A 20,807-nucleotide genomic window follows, 5' to 3' on the forward strand; every position below is an offset into this window, starting at 1 on the left:
CTGGTTTCAGGTGAGAGAAGGCTGTGGTTCGTGTGGGGTATTAGTCCTATGGACTAGTTTCTTCTTTGAGCCTTTGATTGCCTTCATTCTCTTTTACTCCATACAAGTAAAGACCATTAGTTACATCTTAGATCACCGCTCACAAGCTTTTAAGACCCCAGAGGCTACTCACCAATCTAGGATGTAGAACATTATATTTTGAACTATGTTATAGCAATCGACTAAGTTGTCCCCAAGACTATGGTTGCAATCATTTTTGAATTATCTTCAGCATAATTTTACTTGCATGTGATATAAATGATATTGTTCAATAAATGCCACATTTCATTGGATCACCTTTCCTTAGAATAGGCATGTATATGGATCTTTCCCAGTCGGCTGGCTTAGTAGCTTTCTTCCCAGTTTCTTGGCATAGATGAGTGAGCACTTCCAGTGTTGCATCCATTTGTTCAAACTTTTCAGTTGCTATTCCGTCAATTCCTGGATCTTTGTTTTCCAAGTGCAGCTTGGAGTTCCTCTTCAGCTTTTGAACTTTGCTCAGAGCAAAGATCTATTTATACTTTTTAGGATCTTATCCCATGTGATCTTCCTCAGTCCTTAGGTTCCTCTATTTTCCCTTTGTCACTATGGAGAGACAACCCCTGGCCCCGCAGCAGTTAGCAATTGGTTGCCTTAGTCCCTTGGCTGTAACGGGAATCTCTGGGATATGAGGTATATTACAAACTCTCATTTTTGAGCACAACTTTTCTGTGTGCATTTTGCTGTCCTCATTGTATCCAGACAGCTTCTTTTTTCTGGAACACAAGGACCCTCAGTCATTTTAGTTTTTTTTTTCTTTTTCAATTTTTTCATTGCACTCTCCTAAGGCTTAGTAACGACACAGGATAGTGACACAGGTTGTTCTCTTTGGGGTCATAGTGGAATGGAGAAAGAATGGGCTCTGCAGACATGAGACTTAATCAAGCACTTGTCAATTTATTAACTCTGAATTAGGAAATGTACTTTGCACTAGTTTGCTCACCTGTACAGTGAAGTTCTGATTAAATAGGAAAGTTCTGATTAAATAGGAAAGACCCTTGCAGAGTACCTAGCACACCTACATATTCAGTCAACATTTAATTATTCTTTGAGTTCTGTGTCCAATTTCAGTTTTCTGGATCAAAAAGATTTTTGTTTATTACTAGATTCTCTCTAGATATTCCTTGGTCAGGACCATGGGTCTCCTGTCTTTCACTGACTCTCGTTGATCTGCAGTTCTTGCTCGAGTCTGTGTAAAACACCCTTGGCTTTCTGTGACACTGTTTTCTTTTGAAGATCTGAGACCATTGCATGTCCAGGAACCAGCACACTGCCTGAGTTATGGTGGATACTCAGGAATCATGCTGGATGAATGAATGAAGAGCTGATTGATTCTACCTTGTTGACCAAAACTCAATTAGCACTACTGTTTCTGCATGCATTGATGCTTTATTTTTCCTCAATGGGAGTATAAAATAGAAAATACAGAAGAAAGGAAAGAAAAACAAATGGGGCCACTTGATAATCAAACATCTTGCCAATTTCACAAATAGACAGTTTGTCTTTAAAAGGAAGGCTGCTTGAGTTCCCAACAGAGGTGAGAAGGCCACTGGAGTGTCATTGATTCACTGTCTCTCCCGTTCCATGAATCGTTAACTGAAAGATTTGAAACTTTAGCGTGGCCACATTCATAAAGAAATCAGGCCCTGTCCAGAAGAGAACATTTGGAGCTGAATTAACTGCTGTTGTTCCTTGAGCAGAAATACGACTCTCTGACCTTCCACTAACAGCCAACCTGAGAGCAAAGAGCCAAGAGGCACCTCAAACTTTCCTTTAATGAGGTAAGAGACTCTTAATGGTAAACTCAATAACTGAGTAACAGGTTGATTGTACAATGATAGGTAAATAATCTAGAAGGCATGAGGTCAAAGCATTGAGCCAACACCCATTTAGGGCTAGGAGGGAAGAAGGTGTCCAGACACAATGGCTTTGCTTTCCCAGCTGATCTCAAGCTCCTGCACAGCCTCAGCCCAACACCGTGACTTCTACCTTCATCAGCTCCTCCTACCCTCTGGGTAGCACCAAGGCTCCTAAAGCAACAAATGTCTCCACCTCCTCCACTGATGTTGGGCGTCGGCCTGGGACAGAGGTTAAGGATACCTCCCACTGCCTCTTGGCCACCCTGGCTCATGCCAACCGAGTCCATGTGGAAGCAACCCCTCTTGGCTGACACAGTCTCTGTCTGCCCCACAGCTGCCACACTTCTTGCCCCTTGCCAGAGATCTGCCACATTCTAGGCAACATTGGAAGCTGTGGGACCTATGGTGAAGGCACTCTGAATGGCCATGAGAAGGAGACCATGCAGTTCCTGAGTAACCACCTGGCCAACTACCTGGAAAAAGTGTGGCAGCTAGAACAGAAGAACTCGGAGCTGGAGACCCAGATCCAGGAGTTGAGCAAATGCCAGGAGTAGGATGTGTGCCCAGATTACCAGTCCTACTTCCGAACTATTGAGGAGCTGCAACAGAAGGTGAGGCTTGAAGTAGCCTGGGTTGGCTGAGTCTGAGGAGGGCAGAGGGCTTGGCAGGCAAAGACACCACATAAGGCTCAAAGAGCTTCGGGCTCTTGGGTTCTCTTGAGATGGGTATGAGGGCACCACACATGGAACTGGCACCTGGGTACGATTTGTTGGTGTGTGAACTCTCTTGGGTTTCCTCAGATCCTGTGCAGCAAGGCTGAGAATGCCAGACTGATCACACACGTTGACAATGCCAAGCTGGCTGCCAATGACTTTAGAATCAAGTAAGTAAGGCTGGAAGAGAGCCCAGAGTGGCTCCTCTCTCCTGTTCTAATTCTAAGTGCCCAGTACAGTACTTGACACATAGTAGGTTTTCAAAAATAGTTTTTGACTAGAAGAATAAATAAGGGAATAAATCTCTACTTTCTTCCTCTCTAAATCTGAATTTAGTTCATTACTATAAATGGCCGTTTTTGTAGATTGGAAGAGAAGAAAAGTGTTAAAATAAAAACAGGTGGTAAAGACTGGTTAAGTCCTAGATTATTTTCTTCTCATATCTAGAAGATAGGTTTTTTTTTTTAAATGATTTTTATTGTTTACATATCAAGTCAGTCTCTCACGTGAAAACTTATATACACCTTGCTAAAAAACTCTCCCCTTAATGAGACAGCCCGCTCCCTCCCTCCACTCTCTCTTTTTGTGTCCATTTCACCAGCTTCTAACCCCCTCTCCCTTCTCATCTCCCCTTCAGGAAGGAGCTGCCAACATAGTCTCAAGTGTCCACCTGATTGAAGAAGCTCACTTTTCACCAGCACCCCTCTCCAACCCATTGTCCAGTCCAATCCATGTCTGAAGAGTTGGCTTCGGGAATGGTTCCTGTCCTGGGCCAACAGAAGGTCTGGGGACCATGACCATCAGGGTCCTTCTAGTCTCAGTCAGACCATTAAGTCTGGTCTTTTTATGAGAATTTGGGGTCTGCATCCCACTTTTTTTTTTTTTTTTTTAATCCCACTGCTCTCCTGCTCCCTCAGGGGTTCTCTGTTGTGTTCCCTGTCAGGGCAGTCATCGGTTGTGGCCAGGCACCATCTAGTTCCTCTGCTCTCAGAATGATGTAGTCTCTGGTTCATGTGGCCCTTTCTGTCTCTTGGGCTCCTAATTACCTTGAGTCCTTGGTGTTCTTCATTTTCCTTTGTTCCAGGTGGGTTGAAACTCATTGATGCATCTTAGATGGCCGCTTGCTAGCGTTTAAGACCCCAGACACCACTCTTCAAAGTGGGATGCAGAATGTTTTCTCAATAGATTTCTTTATGCCAATTGACTTAGATGTCCCCTGAAACCATGGTCCCCAAACCCCTGTTCCTGCAATGCTGGCCTTTGAAACATTCAGTTTATTCAGGAAACTTCTTTGCTTTTGGTTTAGTCCAGTTGTGCTGACCTCCCCTGTATTGTGTGTTGTCTTTCCCTTCACCTAAAGTAGTTCTTACCTACTATCTAATTAGTGAATACCCTCTCCCACCCTCCCTCCCTCCTCCCTCTGGTAACCACAAAAGAATGTTTTCTTCTCAGTTTAAACGATTTCTCAAGTTCTTATAATAGTGGTCTTATACAATACCTGTCCTTTTGCAACCCACTAATTTCACTCAGCATAATGCCTTCCAGGTTCCTCCATGTTATGAAATGTTTTACAGATTCCTCGCTGTTCTTTATCAATGCATAGTATTCCATTTTGTGAATATACTATAATTTATTTATCCATTCATCCGTTGATGGGCACCTTGGTTGCTTCCATCTTTTTGCTATTGTAAACAGAGCTGCAATAAACATGGGTGTGCATATATCTGTTCGTGTAAAGGCTCTTATTTCTCTAGGATATATTCCAAGGAGTGGGATTGCTGGATCGTACAGTAGTTCTACTTCCAGCTTTTTAAGGAAGTGCCAAATCAATTTCCAAAGTGGTTGTACCATTTGACATTCCCACCAGCAGTGTATAAGTGTTCCAATCTCTCCACAGCCTCTCCAACATTTATTAGTGTTTTTTGGATTAATGCCAGCCTTGTTGGAATGAGATGAAATCTCATTGTAGTTTTGATCTGCATTTCTCTAATGGCTAATGATTGTGAACATTTCTTCATGTATCTGTCAGCTACCTGAACGTCTTCTTTAGTAAAGTGTCTATTCATATCTTTTGCCCATTTTTTAATTGGGTTATTTGTCTTTTTGCAGTTGAGTTTTTGCAGTATCATGTAGATTTTAGAGATCAGGCGCTGATCAGAAATGTCATAGCTAAAAACTTTTTCCCAGTCTGTAGGTAGTCTTTTTACTCTTTTGGTGAAGTCTTTGAATGAGCACAGGTGTTTGATTTTTAGGAGCTCCCAGTTATCTAGTTTTTCTTCTGCATTCTTCGTAATGTTTTGTATACTTTTTATGCCATGTATTAGTGCTCCTAATGTCCCTATTTTTTCTAGGAGATAGGCTTTTATCATTTTAATTTTTTTTAATTTTGTTAACCAGAAGCAAAACGAGATCATTGTCAGAATAAACTGTCAGTGCATAGGACATGGCAGACCCACAGACCCTTGGTCAGACCCATCAGAGGACAGAATTGTTACTGGAGCTCTCTGGTATCGAGGGTTGCAATTTAAGAAATGGAAAAGGCAGACAAACAATATGAAATAATCAATCCAAGGGGTAAAGCAAAAAACTGAAGATCCAGAAGACTTAGCTTTACTCATTCTTTCTCCTCACTGGAAGATTCCTATTATGGCAAAATAAATACTGCATTTGAAGTCAGGACACTAAAGTTGGGTCCATGCACTTAGTATTAACCAAGCACATAATCCTGATGGCGAGTCCTGTAGCATAGTGACCGTCGGTCAGGTGAACCGATTAGTATCCCAGGCAGTACAGGAGGTAGAAGCCAGGGACAGCTGAGCGGGTTCTTGGTAGCACTCTTGTTGACCTTGCATCTCTTGTGATGGAGGGCACGAGAGTGAGCTCTCCCTGTGCCAGCTGGTGGAGGCGGACATGTGCTGGGTGCACAAGCTCCTGGATGACCTGAGCCTGGCCAAGGCCGACCTGGAGGCCCAGCAGGAGTCCCTGAAGGAGGAGCTGCTTTGCCTCAAAAGCAACCAGGAGCAGACTGAGACTTGTGGGGGAGTGTGTTGGGCAGAGAAGGGAGCCACTGCCCAGCCCTTGCCCCGTGGCTCCTAGATTGGAAACTGGGCTCAGTTGGCTTCAGGATAAAAGGTTGATCTGAGTCTGAGAGTCCAGATTGACTCTGTGGAGTGTGGCTGAGCTGGCCCAGATGGAGAGCCTGATCCGGAATGTGGAGGAGCAACTATCTGAGATCTGGGTTGACCCGGAGCGGAGCGGCAGAATCAGGAGTACCGGGTGCTGCTGGACGTCAGGGCCCAGCTGGAGGATGAGATTGCCATATACCAGAACATTCTGGAGAAAGAGGACTGCAAGTAAGTGCCATTTAGGCAATTCCTGGACAAGCCACATACCTGATATTTAGGTGATTACTCAGAGATAGCTGAAGAGCTTGTGGAAAGAGATCTCATTGCTAAAAAATAAGCCTCTCTGTGCACACTTGCTTAGTGACTCATGAACTGCTCCTGGCCTGTGCAGACTGCATTGCTGATGGAATGGTACATAATTGATATCCAGGTCCCTATGTGGACTCCTGGACACAAAAAGACACAGATGAGAATAGAAGTGGGACTGTCCATGTGGATTTAGTTGGGCTGGTGACTTGTTGGTGGCAGACCTGTCCTTTGCCTTTCAGTATTACCCTTTTTTTGTACATCACTGGGATGTCTTTTTTATTTCCCACGTCAAACTCTTCCCATCTTTTCTCTCTCCCTTCAGACTCCTCTGCAATCCCGGCTCCACACCTGCCTCCTGCACCATTCATCCAAGCCGTGTCCCCTCCAGCTGTGGGCCTTCCTCAGCTTGTGGAGCCAGCACTGGAAGCCAGTTCTGAAGGTCTGAGTCCTGATGCAAGAGGTTAAGATTCGTTACACTGGGGCCAGGATTTCCCTCATCTTACTCAGTCTTCCTTCAGACAAACCAAAGCCTTTGGAGGCATCCTCACTAAATCAAAGAGTAGCAGAGGCCTCTAAGCAGTGGCTTCCTGTTTGTGCCTTAAATTGTATTTCCTTGCATTGTCGTAATTGTCTTCCACTTAAGCTGTTGTTTTTTTGCAGTGTTTCTTCTGGGATTTTGTTTCTACTCCAGTGCTTCAGAATCTCCTAAAATGTAACTTAGCTCCTGTATTAAATACTCAATAAAGCTTCTTCCTGTATCAAGGAATACCCTTCTGGTGTTTGGTATATGTATGTGGCATGAACAGTCCTGGCCCTAATATCCTTGGGTCGAGTCGTTGGCCCTGTCATGTTGCTGCCAGGAACTCTCTGGGTACTGGGGTCTTAGACTCTGGATGCAGGCCCTTTCCTCACTTTGGATGCGTACTTACCTTGCTTATCCCTATAGACCCGGTGAAAGGTAGCAATGCTGATTGCTAAATTTGCATTCCTTTAGAACAGCTCAGAACTAACATGTCCCTACGGTGCTTTTGGCATCTCTGGCCTCTTGATATTTTGTCCAAGAGCAAAATCATACAACTTAGAATTCCAGTTTAGTCAAAGGAAGGTCGTGTTCAGAACTGCCTTGGCCAAATTGCCAAGTTTTTTTCTTATTCAAAATGGCCTGTTAGGCTGGGCTCTCTAAAACTAGTGAAGCATGTATGTATATATCTATCTCAGGGAAATGGCTCATGCTGTTGTGGAGGCTGGCAAGTCTCAAAGTCCATGGGTCAGGTGTTGACTAAAGGCTTCGCCTAACTGACTTGGCTGCAGGCTCAGAATTGGAAGATCAGACGACAGGCTGCTGGCTCATAGGGCTGTGGACCTGGCAGGTCTCAAAGTCAGCAGATCAGGCTGCTGGCTCAAGTCTCAAGAACTGGAGGTCAGATGATGATGAGCCAGAAACACGACCCAGAGCAAGCAAGCAAGCTTTGCCAGAACATCCATATACATATTGGGTGCAGGCTATACCCCTGGGGAAACTCCCCTTACAACTGATTGGCTGATCACATCAGATCACATAATGGAGGTGACTATATTATATCACAAAATGGAGAATAATTACATAATACTCAGAAACATGGCCTAGCCAAGTTGACACATTCACTATCATAGCTCCTTTTCCAGAAGGAGGGAATTCCCACCTGTTCTTTGACATAGAGGCTCAGGTTGGACACTGGGGACAGTTGTCTTGGTTTTGGCCCATTTCCTGAGTGTTGTTGTCTCAGAGAGACATGTCCACTGATGCGTGTGCTTGTCTACTCTGCTGCTGCCTGTGAAGTGCTGGTGGAGAAGACTGTAGCTGCCATCAGAGGACTCCAAATCCCTGCCTGCCTCTTGGACATGGCTGACACATAGACACGGTAGAACAGCAGATGGAGGCCAGCGCCAGAGAGGCTGGGCTGCTTTTCATGCTATTCTAGCCAATTTAGCTTTTAGCAAGTGCTGAGCGCGTAGAGGAGGATGAAACCTTCGGATCTCAGCTTGGCCATGAACACTGGTCCAAAGACCAAAGCAGAATTAGTCCTTCTTTGAAGCAGCATAGTAAGGTGGAAAGAGCTCTGGAGTCAGACCTGGGTTCAAATCCCATCTCTGGCACATAATATGTTTCTGGCATAAGGAAGCTGCTCAATAGAGTCTGGTTTATTTGGGCTCCCTAGGAACCAGTAGGGACAGTCTTTCCTCCATGGAGGGAAAGAAGAGCTAAAGAGGGGGTAGCAAAACCCATTAGTAGCATCAGGGGCCATAGATTCCCATGTTGGTAGCCTGTCCACTTAGAAGTGATAATGAAAACCACCTACTGTATGATTGAAGTTCTGTTTCTTATTCCAAGTGACCTAACTGAAACCCAAACAGAATTCTTTGGGCTGTCAGAGGACAAGAATGTCTAGTGGGCTCTTATGGGTTCCCTCTAACAAGTAACTCAAAAGAATCACATGTTTTAAGGAGTAGCCATAACCCTTCATGTGACAAGGTCATGGAGATCTGGTGCGTCTCCACCTTGCCTGTCAGGTTATACCTTACTGAACTCTAACTGTGGGATCATGTGGCTACTAGGTGTGGCAGGAAAGGCCCCTGAGACACAGGGAAGACTGCATGCTAGAGAGGCTGGCAGGGTGTTAGCCAGCCCGGCTCAGGGAGTTTGGCTGTTACAGTTTTATTCACATCCGCTATTGTAGCCTGAAGCTCAGGGCTCCCTCTGGTCCCAGATACCACGCAGCCCTCTTCTTACAGGCTGATTTTCCCCCAAAGGGTCTACCTGCACGATGAGTTCCTCTATCTGATCTCCCTGCATTGTATTGCACACACAGATTGGACCAATATGAACCCTAGATGTGGTCTCTCATTCCTGGATAGTTTTGCTTTGGGCACAGTAATTTCAACCAGGTTGTTTTTAGGTGGCTCTATTGGAGAAGAGGAGCCCTGGTGGTGCGGTGGTTAAGAACTTGGCTGCTAAACAAAAGGTCAGCAGTTCAAATCCACCAACCACTCCTTGGAAACCCTGTGGGGCAGTTCTATTCTGTCCAATGGTTGCTATGAATTGGAATTGGCTAGATGCCAACAGATTTGGTTTTGGTACTGTAGAAGAATATTGACTATACCATGGACTGCCAGAAGAAAAAATATATCGTTCTTGGAAAAAATACAACCAGAATGCTTCTTAGAAGCAAGGATGGTGAGACTTCCACTCCCTTACTTTGGACACGTCATCAGAAAAGATCAGTTGCTAAGAAAGGACATCATGTTTGGTAGAGAGTCAGTGAAAATGAGAGAAACCCTCAATGAGATGAATTGACACACTAACCACAACAATGGACTCAAACATACCAATGATCATGAAGATGGCACAGGACTGGGCAACAAATTTATTCTGTTATACATAAGGTCACCATGAGTCGGAGCTGATGCAGTGGCAACTAACAGCAACGTTTCCTTCCTCTGGAAACTGCTTCTCCCTGGGCAGCAGATACAATTTTGAGCCTGGTACAAAGCCCGCTGATCTTCAGTTTACCAGCTCTATGTGTAATATTTCTTTTTTCCAGGCTTCATATAATAACATCAGTAGGGCCTCTTGGGGTCCCTCCACTCACCCCTGTTTCTGATGGTAAATGCCATTTTCCACTAAACCTAGCACAGCAGAAAGCAGGAAGGGTGGTCTGTTGCCAGCCCTGGGGGTGATGTCAGCAGTTACCAACGGAGCCCTGGAAAAGGACACGCGCTTCCGTTCCTACCACTCTCTCCACCAAGTGAGCCAAGAAAATTGAGGTGCAATTCTGGACTTTTACAGAAGCCTTTTTTATTCAGATACTTTTTTTTTTTTTTGTGGTCCATGATATGTAATAACTAAAGCTGATTGTTTGAGGCCCGCCCTGCTTTGCCCTGCCCTCGGCCTCCTCCCTTTGTCCTCCTGACCAAGAACAAGATCAGATCTATCCTCTCTGATGGCTACTTCTAAGACTCTTCACAAGCTCAACTTGTTCTGAATGAATCATTTCTTATTTTCCTTTTTTCATCTAATTCAGTGTTTCTCAAGCTTTTTTAAAAAAAATCATGCCCTCCCATTTAATAAAGATACCCCATCTTTTCATTCAATGTTATTTTAACTTTCAAAGATATAAATACCAAGCCCATATCATGACTTAAAAAAGATAGCTCATTTGTAATACAGAGTGTGCTTGTTTTCAAATGATACCCCTTCTAATCAAAATCTCTTTTCTGCCACCCGTTTTGGAGATTCCAAACATCGGCTCCCCTCTAGCAGGGGAAGGGGGATTTCACCATTGAGAAACATAATTCCCACTCAGGTATGAGCCCCTCGGCTAAACCAACCTGTTTTACCTGCCAGCCAGGTGTCTTAAGTCTTAGCGTCTGAGGAGAGTTTCTCAGTAAGTTCTGACTATCCAGGCTGCTCTCTCCTGGCTCCAGTCCTTCTTCGCTGATCTTTAGTGGACAGTCCCACTCAGCTACATTTCTCACTCACCGTCTCCAAAGCTGAACTCAGCTTATTCCCTTCGAGCCAGCTCTTTCTCTTGACTTTCCAACTTCCCTTCACAGCACATTATTCTCTCAGGAACCCGGAAGTGACCTCAGGACTACTTTCAGCTTCTCTCCCCTCTTTTGACCCTCATATCCAATTAATCATCCAGACTTTTGTAAGAGCCTGTTCTTCAATCCTTCCTTTCCATTGGCACCCAGGTGGCTAGTTTTGGTTTCCATTACATTCTGCCAGGCTTGTTTTAAGAGCCTCCTCCTGCCTCCTGTCTCTTCCTGTATATACCACCAGCCCTTCATGTCTCATTTAATACTGAGTATTTGTTATGTACTAGACATGGCATTTTGTGCTAGAGAAGATGGAAAATGTAGATTCAAAGTTCCCATCCCTAAGTGCATATTGGGCACTAAATTAATTTCCCCAAATTTCTATTTTGACGTTCTTACTTGTCTCAAAAACCTCCAGAGGATTCTATTTTGTCGCCTGCTAGGTTTGCAGTTCTTTAGATGAGTGTATGGCTCAGAGCAGGAACTCAGCCTATTTATTATGGGTGCTCTCTAGTGGCCTTGGCTTGGTGTTCAGTCTGGCCTCCATCATCTGGCCCCTTCCGGGCTGTGCGGTAGGGAGAAAAGGACTTAGGTTTGAGAGTCAGGAAGACCTGGGCTAACATTTCGAGGACTGCACTTTCTAGCACTGTGAACTCAGAAAGCTGCTTCAATGTTCTGAGCTTCGCTTTCCTTATTCTACAATGGAATAATAGTAAGTACTTCGCAGTGTCATTATAAGGATTAAATGAGGTGATTGTGTGTAAATCACAGGGTACAATACTTAGTGGCACATAGTAACATCAGTAGGGCTTGGTGTTATGGCAGTATATATCTACTTTGAGTATATAAGGCTGTGTCTTTCTCTCTCTCTGTGTATGTTTGAGTGTGTGTGTGAGAGAGACTGAGAATGACATGAAATACTCTATGTTAAGTGCCAAGAAAGATTCCCAGCACATAATGGGAGGTTAATCAGTATTACTTCACTTGACCTGTATCTGTCCTCTACAAACATCATTCTTCGTAAGGAATGGCCTCTTAACCACAGGCTTAAACACAGTGTGGGTTTCCCTTCTCATCCCTCCCTTCTCCTTCCATCTCAGATTTTCTGATAAAACAAACCTCAGCAAAGAAGAGTGAACTAGGAACACAAACGGAACTTGCCTATTATATTGAAGAAAAAGTATGTAACTGATTTTAAATGAAGCAATTAAAACATTGGCTTCTATTAAACTCATAAAATACCATTTTGCTACGTTGTGTTTTGTTTACATGAGATGACAGTCATGACAAAGCTCTACTACTGCTGTAGAGCAGTGATTCTGGTCTCAGAGTGTTCCCCAGATTAGCAACATCAGCATCACGTGGGAACTGTCTAGAAATGTAGATTCTCAGACCTAACCCCAGACCTATTGAAACAGAAACTCTGGCTTTGCTGTAGCAGGAGTTCAGTGAATATTTGATCATTTGGAGTAGGTCTCTGGGATAAGGTCATTGATGCTGATGAACCCTGCCTTGGCAAATATCCCCCATATCTGTACACAGAGTAGTTATGGGGAAATGCCTTCATGTGTCTCACTGATTGTATATGGGATCAACTGATGGCTGGTTGTACTGCTGGTTATTATGGTTGAGAAGCTGGGAGCACCAGCATAGTTCACACAAGAGTCCTGGGCAAGAAAGTTCACTGGGCCCTCTACTGGTACCTTCTTAATTCAAACTCATCAGAAATTCCATTCTAGGGCCTCCCACTTAGAAGTCATAGGAACTAAATGGAGTGTAATCAAAGAAATGTATCCAGGATTGGGAGAGGACTTAGAACCATGCTAAATGAATGGAAATTGAAAGAAACAAAAACCAAACCCGTTACCATCAAGTTGATTCTGATTCATAGTGACCCTCTAGGACAGAGTAGAACTGCCCCACAGGGTTTCCAAGGAGAGCCTGGTGGATGAACTGCTGACCTTTTTGTTTAGCTCTGTAGCTCTTAATCACTACACCACCAGGGTTCCACTGAAAGAACCAGGAGTAAGAAATCTCACATTTACCAACAAAGAACTGAAGGTCTGCTATACAGGAGAATGACTGGATTTCTCCCGTATGGGATTCTGTGGGTAGAACTAGAAAATAAATGGAAAAAAAAAAGAACTAAATGGCGACCTCTCTGACTTAGTCACTAATGTTATCACCAGTGGCTAGCACTGGCACCTGCCTGGCACAGAGTGGATACTCAATAAACTATTAGTTGAATGAATGAATGAAAGAAAAATAGGCAGAAATAACAGGGAGACAGATTTTGGATCTGCATATAGAACATTCTAACACTCCCCTGTATGGTAAGCCCCTTAAGGCAGAGCCTACCTGCTGTTTTTCTCTGGATCCCAGTGTCCTGCACAAGGCCTGGGGAACCGTGAGCCATGGAGTTCAAGTTGGCCAGTGATGGAGTGGGCCATCCTGGAAGATGGTGGATTGGAAAACTACTTGGAAGAAGATTATTGAAAGGGATTTAATAGCAAAGAGTCCTAGACTAGAGGACTTTGAGATTCCTTTCAACTTGGCGATTCTATATTTTAGGACCAACTAAAACACGCACTGCTACCTCAAGAGCCCTCCTCCTTCCTTCCTCTATCTTAGGAATGGGGTCAAAGTTGCGTCTTAGTTAGCATAGCCTTGAAGCTGGCTAGCTGCCCATTTCTAGGGTTTATTGAACAAACCGGCTTGTTTGTTTTAGGAACAGAGGAAGCCATGATGCTTCCAGAAGCTCTGAGTATGTCTGAAGATTAAGGAATTTAAATTTTGCTCTAAAGTCTCCCAAGTAATGGACAATTAAGGGAGGTGCATTTCAAAGAAATGCAAGAACATTTCAAAAGAAGAGGATCAAAGTTCTCAGGTGTGTATCTTCTGTAAATAAGGTGAAGAGGGACTCAGTCCAGTGAAAGGGGGAGTGTCTAACCAGGGCAGATGCCTGGAAAGAGGGGGAGGCTCCTGAGAACAGACACCATAAAGTACTAATCACCCCTCGCCTTAATTAGGCTATAGACAAGGGAACATAATTTCATATCTTGGGAATCACAAATTATCCGGTTTTATTCATTAGCCCACCTCTCCCTTCCAAAACTGCTTATCTGTTTCACATTTGCACAGGAACAGCCTTACTTGCCAGAATCAATTTAATATATTGTGTTTTCACTTTAATTCAGTTCAAAATACTTTTTAAAATCCTCGTTTGATTTCTTCTTTGGCCCATGGGTTCTTTAAAACTGTGTTAGTTTCCAAACACCAAAATCAATTTGGAATTTAGTTTTTTCTTTTCATTGTTCCATCTTTGTGTTTTTCTCTTACATTTACGAAGGAAACTTCTGTTTCTTTACTGTTGCTTTCCGTCAAGGGGAACGTGGCTACTTATTTTCCTCATATTTGAGGAAAGTTGGCTTCCAGGAGCAGATCCCTACCTTTGAGTCATTATTACCTGAAGAGTATATGTGGGATGGGGCTGGCATTCAGGGTTTCCCACATCCTGGACCCAACACAGCTTTCCATTGCTGGCCTTGGTGTCTTCATTATAAGAGCCAACAAAATCAGACTATTTGCCATTTTCCAATCATGAATGCTTCTGTTCGTTCATTTTGACCCGGTGAGAGATACTCTTTCAATCAACTCCCCAGTGAAACCGTCTTTCAAAACACATTTTAAATGGCCCCTTCTCCATGAAGTCTTTTTCTGGTCTCCAAGTGCTCTCTTCCACCTTGAAATCTTCACAACTCTTTTTTATGCCCCCCTCTTATGGCCTTTATAACATCAAGATCATTTACGTTCTTATCTCCCTTATTAAAATATAGCCGACCCTCTGGCCCCCCAGCAGGCCTAGCTCAGTGTTTGCCCTACACTGGGCACACCAGAAATATCTGCCAAAACAAACTGAATTACAGATATTCTCTTTCTTCGATTTGCCTGATTGATTCATATTTTAGAATTTGACATTCTGAGGTAGGAAAAGACAGAAGTGAATCTTTGAGGACATTTTAGGAGTCTCTGCTTCTTGACTATCTCACACACATAAACTGACAGAAGGGGAAAGAGTTTATAGCTGCATAATGCGGGTGGTTTGAAGAAGATCCCATTTTCTCTGTTCTCCGGGGTCCTGCAGTGATGGGAAGCGTCCTGTGTAGGTTAAAGTCTTTTTCATGAGCTAATTAACTCTTTATAGGGGACAAAATGGAGCAATTGTAAAACAATTGACATAAATATTAATGAGGAAAATGCCAGTTTTCTTGCACCAACACCCACCACAGGTCTATATAAGGTCTAGAGGAGAAGGATGGTTTCAGCCTCAAGCAAGTCCAATCCTGGGTGAAATAGGAGTCTAGACTTCTAGCACTATGACTTCTCTAACTGTTGCAGCTCCCTCCTCAGTGGGTGAGTTTCAGAGGCCAGGGATGCCTCCTCATGCCTCCAGCCACCCTGACTCATGCCAACTGAGCCTGTGTGGGGGCAACCTCTCTGGGCCAACCCAGCCTCTGTCTGCCCCATAGCTGTCACACCGCTTGCCCCTTGCCGGGGACGTGCCACATTCCAGGCAACACTGGAAGTTGTGGGACATATGGTGAAGGACCGAATGGCCATGAGAAGGAGACCATGCATTTCCTGAACAACCACTTGGCCAGCTACCTGGAGAAGGTGTGGCAGCTGGAGCGGGACAACGTAGAACTGGAGACCAAGATACTAGAGTTGAGCAAATGCCAGGAGACTGAACTGTGTCTGAAATACCAGTCCTTTTTCCAGACCATCAAAGAGCTGCAGCAGAAGGTGAGGTTTGCGGTGCTCTAAATCGGGTCACAAAACTACGGCCCATGTACCAAATCCAGCCTATTGTCTGATTTTGTAAATAAAGTTTTATTTGCACACAGCCACTCTCATTCCTTTACGTACTGTCCGTGGCTACTTTCGTGCTACAGTGGCAGAGTTGAGTAGTTGCGACAGAGACTGCATGGCCTGCAAAGCCTAAAATATTTACTATTTTGCCCATTACAGAAAAAGCTTGCTGACTCTTATGGTAGACGTTCAGCACCTGGATCAGCAGTGGACACAGCCACAGCTTTTTGATTGTGGAAGAGAATCTCCTGAGTGAAGGGGAGTGAGAATGTGTAAAGGATCAACTGTAGAATCGGACTCTCCAGTATTCTGAGTTCATGCTTACTTAATGTTATGACTTAAAATTTCTGAATTATATGCTAGTTACAGAAACAGTGCTAGTTTCATGAAAGCAACCAAATTCTTGTGCAGGAAATGGGGTCAGAGGAATCCTGGGCGTGTGTATTTTCTAATATCTTCAGGGTGCTGAAGTATATATCCATTCAGGAGCATTGGACTCCTGTGCACATCTGCTGGCCCCTTTGATTATCAATTCAATGCTTCTTAAGAGCCTATATCTTAGTTGAAGGCAGAAAGACAAACCAATCAAAAAACCAAATCCAGTGCCATCGAGTCGATTCCGACTCATAGTGACCCTATAGGACAGGGTAGAACTGCCCCATAGAGTTTCCAAGGAGTGTCTGGTAGATTCGAACTGCCGACCCTTTGGTTAGCAGCCGTAGCACTTAAACACTACACCACCAGGGTTTCCAGAAAGACAAAGAACGTTAAAATAGCTGCCACGGAAAACTGGCTATAGCTTCAGGGAAGACCCTCAGGGAGGTTGACCTATCAGAGTAAGGAACTTCTTATTAAAAATGGATCCTACCTTGTCTAAAGCTTCATAGCCGGCCCATTGTTCTGTGGCCTAGATTCCAGGTCTTCTTATTTATATCAGGCTAAATCTCACATCTGGCCAAATAAAATCAAGTCTTCGTTATAAGTTCAGTTTACTACAACTTTACAGTAGGCTCCATGCTTTTGTCCTTCAACACATAGCCTCTCACATATCCTCTGCTCCTGCACCTGGGAAGTACCTCTTACATCTTTCGGACTTTCTGTTGTCCAAGGGGATGTTGTAGCTTGAACTCTAGCCACTGGTGCTTCCTTTGACTTGAGGCTCAAGTTGGCCCTGGGAGCAGTGAAAATCACTGAGCCTACTTTCTTTCCCCAGATCCTGTGCACCAAATCTGAGATCAGGCTGGTGGTGCAAATAGACAATGCCAAGCTGGTTGCAGACAACTTCAGGACCAAGTGAGCTGGGGTGTGACAGGGAGGGAGAGGAGCCAGATGCCTACCTTGGCTTCTTCTCTCCTGTGATGTAGCTGGCATCAGAGGTGCAACTGACCATGATCCCCACATGGTCAAACAAAGTCATTAAGCCCAAGATCTTGAAGAAACAACTCTTCTCCAATCGTTTATCTTTTATAGTTTACAACATGCTTTCAAACACATCATTCTATTGATTCTTTTCTAAGAATAAACCTTGTGAGGCAGGCAGGCAGCCAGGTAATGATTATGTCCCTTGTGAGGCAGGTGGGCAGGCAGGCAGGCGGGCAGGCAATGATGATGTCCCCATTCTGCAGATGAGAACACTGAGGCTCAGAGCACTTTAGTGACTTGCCAGAAGTCATGTGGCTGAGCGGTAGAACTGAGACTTGGCCAGGTTTCCCAGCTTGAGATGAATTCCTCCTAACTCTGCTGCCTCCACGCGGATACAGCTCTTTACTACAGCTCTATTAACTTAGAAGGGCTAACAATTCCTGACAGAAATTATGCTCCACAGCCTACAACAGAGGCACGTGAAGGCCAAAAAAGTTTATACCATCTGAGAGAAGGGTATGAGCTGGGGGCAGAAAGGGGTATTATGTTGTTTTATCTTTCTTCAGGGCATGTGGAAGCCTCACTCTTCTAGAGCTAAAACAAGCCATTTCTTTCCTTGCACTCTGGGGGTTTGGCTTCTAATCTAAGAGAGACTCAGGGTCTGTCTAAAGGGAGAGGAAGGGGAGGTCTTCATGATCATGCTGTAGTGTATGTGTCTGATTATTCAGTGGCATCCCCTTTGGGCCATCAGCCCCACAGGCGGGCCCTGGCTGGTGTGTCCATCACGTCTCCTCAGCACAAGCTGCTCTGCCTAGGTCATCTTAGGGGCTTAGTACTGAACCAGGAGTGAAAGTCCTGTTGCTTTCGGGGCTATAAACACGAGACACAGGAAAAAACCAACTCAAAATTAGACTGTGAAAGGGCAGGCCAGTGGAATTACAGCTCTGAGTTGGGTGCTGGTGCCCCTGCCTGATCTCTGACCCTGACTTGGAGCCCAGTGCTCTGCCCTGCTGAAGGTATGAGACAGAGCACTCAGTCTGCCAACTGGCAGAGGCCGACATCTGTGGCCTGCACAGGGCCCTGGACGACCTTGCCTTCGCCCAGTGTGACCTGGAGGCCCAGCTGGAGTCCCTGAAGGAGGAGCTCCTCTGCCTCAAGAAGAACCATGAGCAGGTGTGTGGGCCTTTGTGTTACCTGCTGAGACTTTCTGGTGTGAAGAAAGGAGGCGTCCTCGTTCTTGGGATGGACGCTCTGTAGGCCCTGCCTTGTGGTGAAGACTCACAAGCCTTTAAGATATGCTCTGGCTTCCAGTGAGGAGGCCACTCTTCATCCACAGCAACAGCAAGCTGCTGGGCCAGTGCAGGCAGCACCTCATTCTCAGAGGAGCACAGGGAAATCACTGGGGAGGACAGGGAGAGGGAGCCGAGGTTTTGAGTGTAGGGTAGCGGGGGCCCCATGACTGGGACATCCTCCTCCTATGCCCACGAGAAGTCCACACTCTGAAGTGTCAGCTGGGGGATAAGCTCCAGATTGAGATGGACATCGAGCCCACTGTGGACCTGGGTACGGTGCTAGGGGAAATGTGGTGCCAGTATGAGGCCACGGTGGAGACCAACTGCCAGGATGTGGAGCAGTGGGTTCAAGTTCAGGTGAGGATGGTGCTGCAGAGCAGGGAGAGGCCCAGCTTCTGCTCTGGGTCAGTGAGCTGATCATGTTGTCTGACCCCATGGGCTTCAGTCCGAAGTCATCAGCCTGCAGGCCATGTCCTGCTCTGAGGAGCTGCAGTGTTGCCAGTCAGAGATCCTGGAGCTGAAGTGCACTGTGAGCGCCCTGGAGGTTGAGCTCCAGGCTCAGCACAGCCGGTAGGTTTGCTTTGCCTGTATGGAACACTCATCTGAGCACTCACTTCTATTTTTGTTTTTTTATTTATTGTGCTTTAAGTGAAAGTTTACAAATCAAGTCAGTCATACGAAAACTTATTATACACTCCTTGCTGTGTACTTCTAGCTGTTCTCCCCCTAAGGAGACAGCACACTCCTCCTTTCCACCCTGTATTCCCCGTGTCCAATCAACCGGCTCCTGTCCCCTTCTGCCTTCTCATCTCGCCTCCAAACAGAAGCTGCGCACATAGTCTCACGTGTCTACTTGAGCCAAGAAGCTCATTTCTCACCAGTACCATTTCTGTCTTATAGTCTAGTCCAATCCCTGTCTGAAGAGTTGGCTTCGGGAATGGTTCCAGTCTTGGGCTGACAGAGGGTCTGGGGACCATGACCTCTGGGGTCCTTCTAGTTTCAGTCAGACCATTAAGTCTGGTCTTTTTACAAGAATTTGAGGTCTGCATCCCACTGTTCTCCTGCTCCATCAGGGATTCTCTGTTGTATTCTCTCTCAGGGCAGTCATCGGTGGTAGCCAGGCACCATCTAGTTCTTCTGGTCTCAGGCTGGGGGAGTCTCTGGTTGATGTGGCCCTTTCTGTCTCTTGGCTCATATTTACTTTACGTCTTTAGTGTTCTTCATTGTCCTTTTGAGCTCCCACTTCTTTCACTAGCAGTTCCTTGTGTTCAATACATGTTTCATTTAAATAGAGACCAAGGACACAGATTAAACCGCAACTTCATCTTCTTTGGAAGATGTAGATATGGATTCTCATAGATTTTGATGTTGAGTGAGTGAATGCTAACCGAGATGAGGGAGGTTCTGCCAATTTATCTTAGAGCTCTGTGATGAAAAGCAATATCACACTGTTAGTTCTTCAAGGTGAAGGAGGTGGCTTGATCTCCAGGCTTGGCAATGTCTTGGGATGTCATGACCTTCCTTACTGTAGGGGTGAAGGGCAAGGAATTATGATTTTTCAACCTACTTCCCCTTCCTTTGGTATTACAGAAAGACTGCCTGCAGAACCCCCTGCGTGAAGCCAAAGCCCGCTACGGCACTGAGCTGGCCCTGATGCAGAGCCTGGTCAGCAATGTGGGGGAGCAGCTGTCTGAGATCCGGGCTGACCTGGAATGGCAGAACCAGGAATACCAGGTGCTGCTAGATGTCAGGGCCTGGCTGGAGAGTGAGATCGCCACATACCGGAACCTTCTGGAGAGGGAGGTCTGCAAGTATGTGCCTTGTTTTTTGTGTCAAAGCCGTGTGTAAAAGCAGAGTCCCTTTACTAGGAATAAGAGGGCTCCTAAGAGGAGCCCTGGAGGCCAGCTGGGGGTGGCATTGTAGACACCATCTTTGGGGACAAACTTGGTGCCCAGTAGGCTTGGTGAGCTTAAAGCTGCCTGGACATACAGTGGAGTGTGCAGCTTCTTTTTGGCTTCTGCAGCCTGTTTTGCTGACCACTTTGTGCTCCCAGCTGCTAGCCACTCCCACAGGGGGCTAAAATACTCAGGTCAGTGCATTTAGGTTTTGCTAAATTATTTCTGGAGGAAGTCTTAACAGTAGAAGAATTCTTCCTACTGCTTAGAGTATTTGTACCTATTTTCTCATTTTAGTTCCTCAGTAGTACTGTGATAAATGTAAGATTGATAGTACACCCCTTTAATAAATAAGGAACAAGAGGAGGGGCTTGGTTTAAATTAATAGGGCAGCCGATGCCTGGCCTACTCTTGCTCCACCAGCCTTTTTACCTTTCTCTTTGCTGTGTGTTCCTTTCCATGGCCTTGCACATGGGCAGCCTGAGTCCTGGTCCCAGCTCCATTGTGGACTCAGGGCAGCTCACTGTCCTTTTCTAGGCTTTGACCAAATGACAGGGACCTTGAAGGCCTAAAATTCCCTTTGCCTCTAAAATTCTAAAGTTTCTGTATCCTTTTACACGCTTCTCATACCAATGGTTCAAACACCTGTTTTTTCTCTCTGCAGACTTCCCTGCAGCCTGTGTATAGCCCCAGCCCCTGCAGCCCCTTCCTCTCCAGGCCTCCCCAG

General features: G+C 45.2%; 1 protein-coding gene and 1 pseudogene across 1 annotated transcript; both read left to right on the forward strand.

Moving 5' to 3' along the window:
* Positions 1-1,732: 1,732 nt before the first annotated feature.
* On the forward strand, positions 1,733-20,164 carry LOC100667037 (keratin, type I cuticular Ha7-like). Its single transcript, XM_064271093.1, is given in 6 exon segments — positions 1,733-2,548; positions 2,738-2,820; positions 17,910-18,070; positions 18,385-18,542; positions 18,631-18,759; positions 19,776-20,164. Coding segments are annotated over 6 exon segments (960 nt in total). The 5' UTR covers positions 1,733-2,377; the 3' UTR covers positions 20,034-20,164.
* Positions 5,561-6,622, forward strand: LOC135228135 (keratin, type I cuticular Ha8-like; annotated as a pseudogene).
* Positions 20,165-20,807: the final 643 nt, after the last annotated feature.

Source organism: Loxodonta africana, chromosome 18 (assembly GCF_030014295.1).
Source record: "Loxodonta africana isolate mLoxAfr1 chromosome 18, mLoxAfr1.hap2, whole genome shotgun sequence".
Classification (NCBI taxonomy): domain Eukaryota; kingdom Metazoa; phylum Chordata; class Mammalia; order Proboscidea; family Elephantidae; genus Loxodonta; species Loxodonta africana.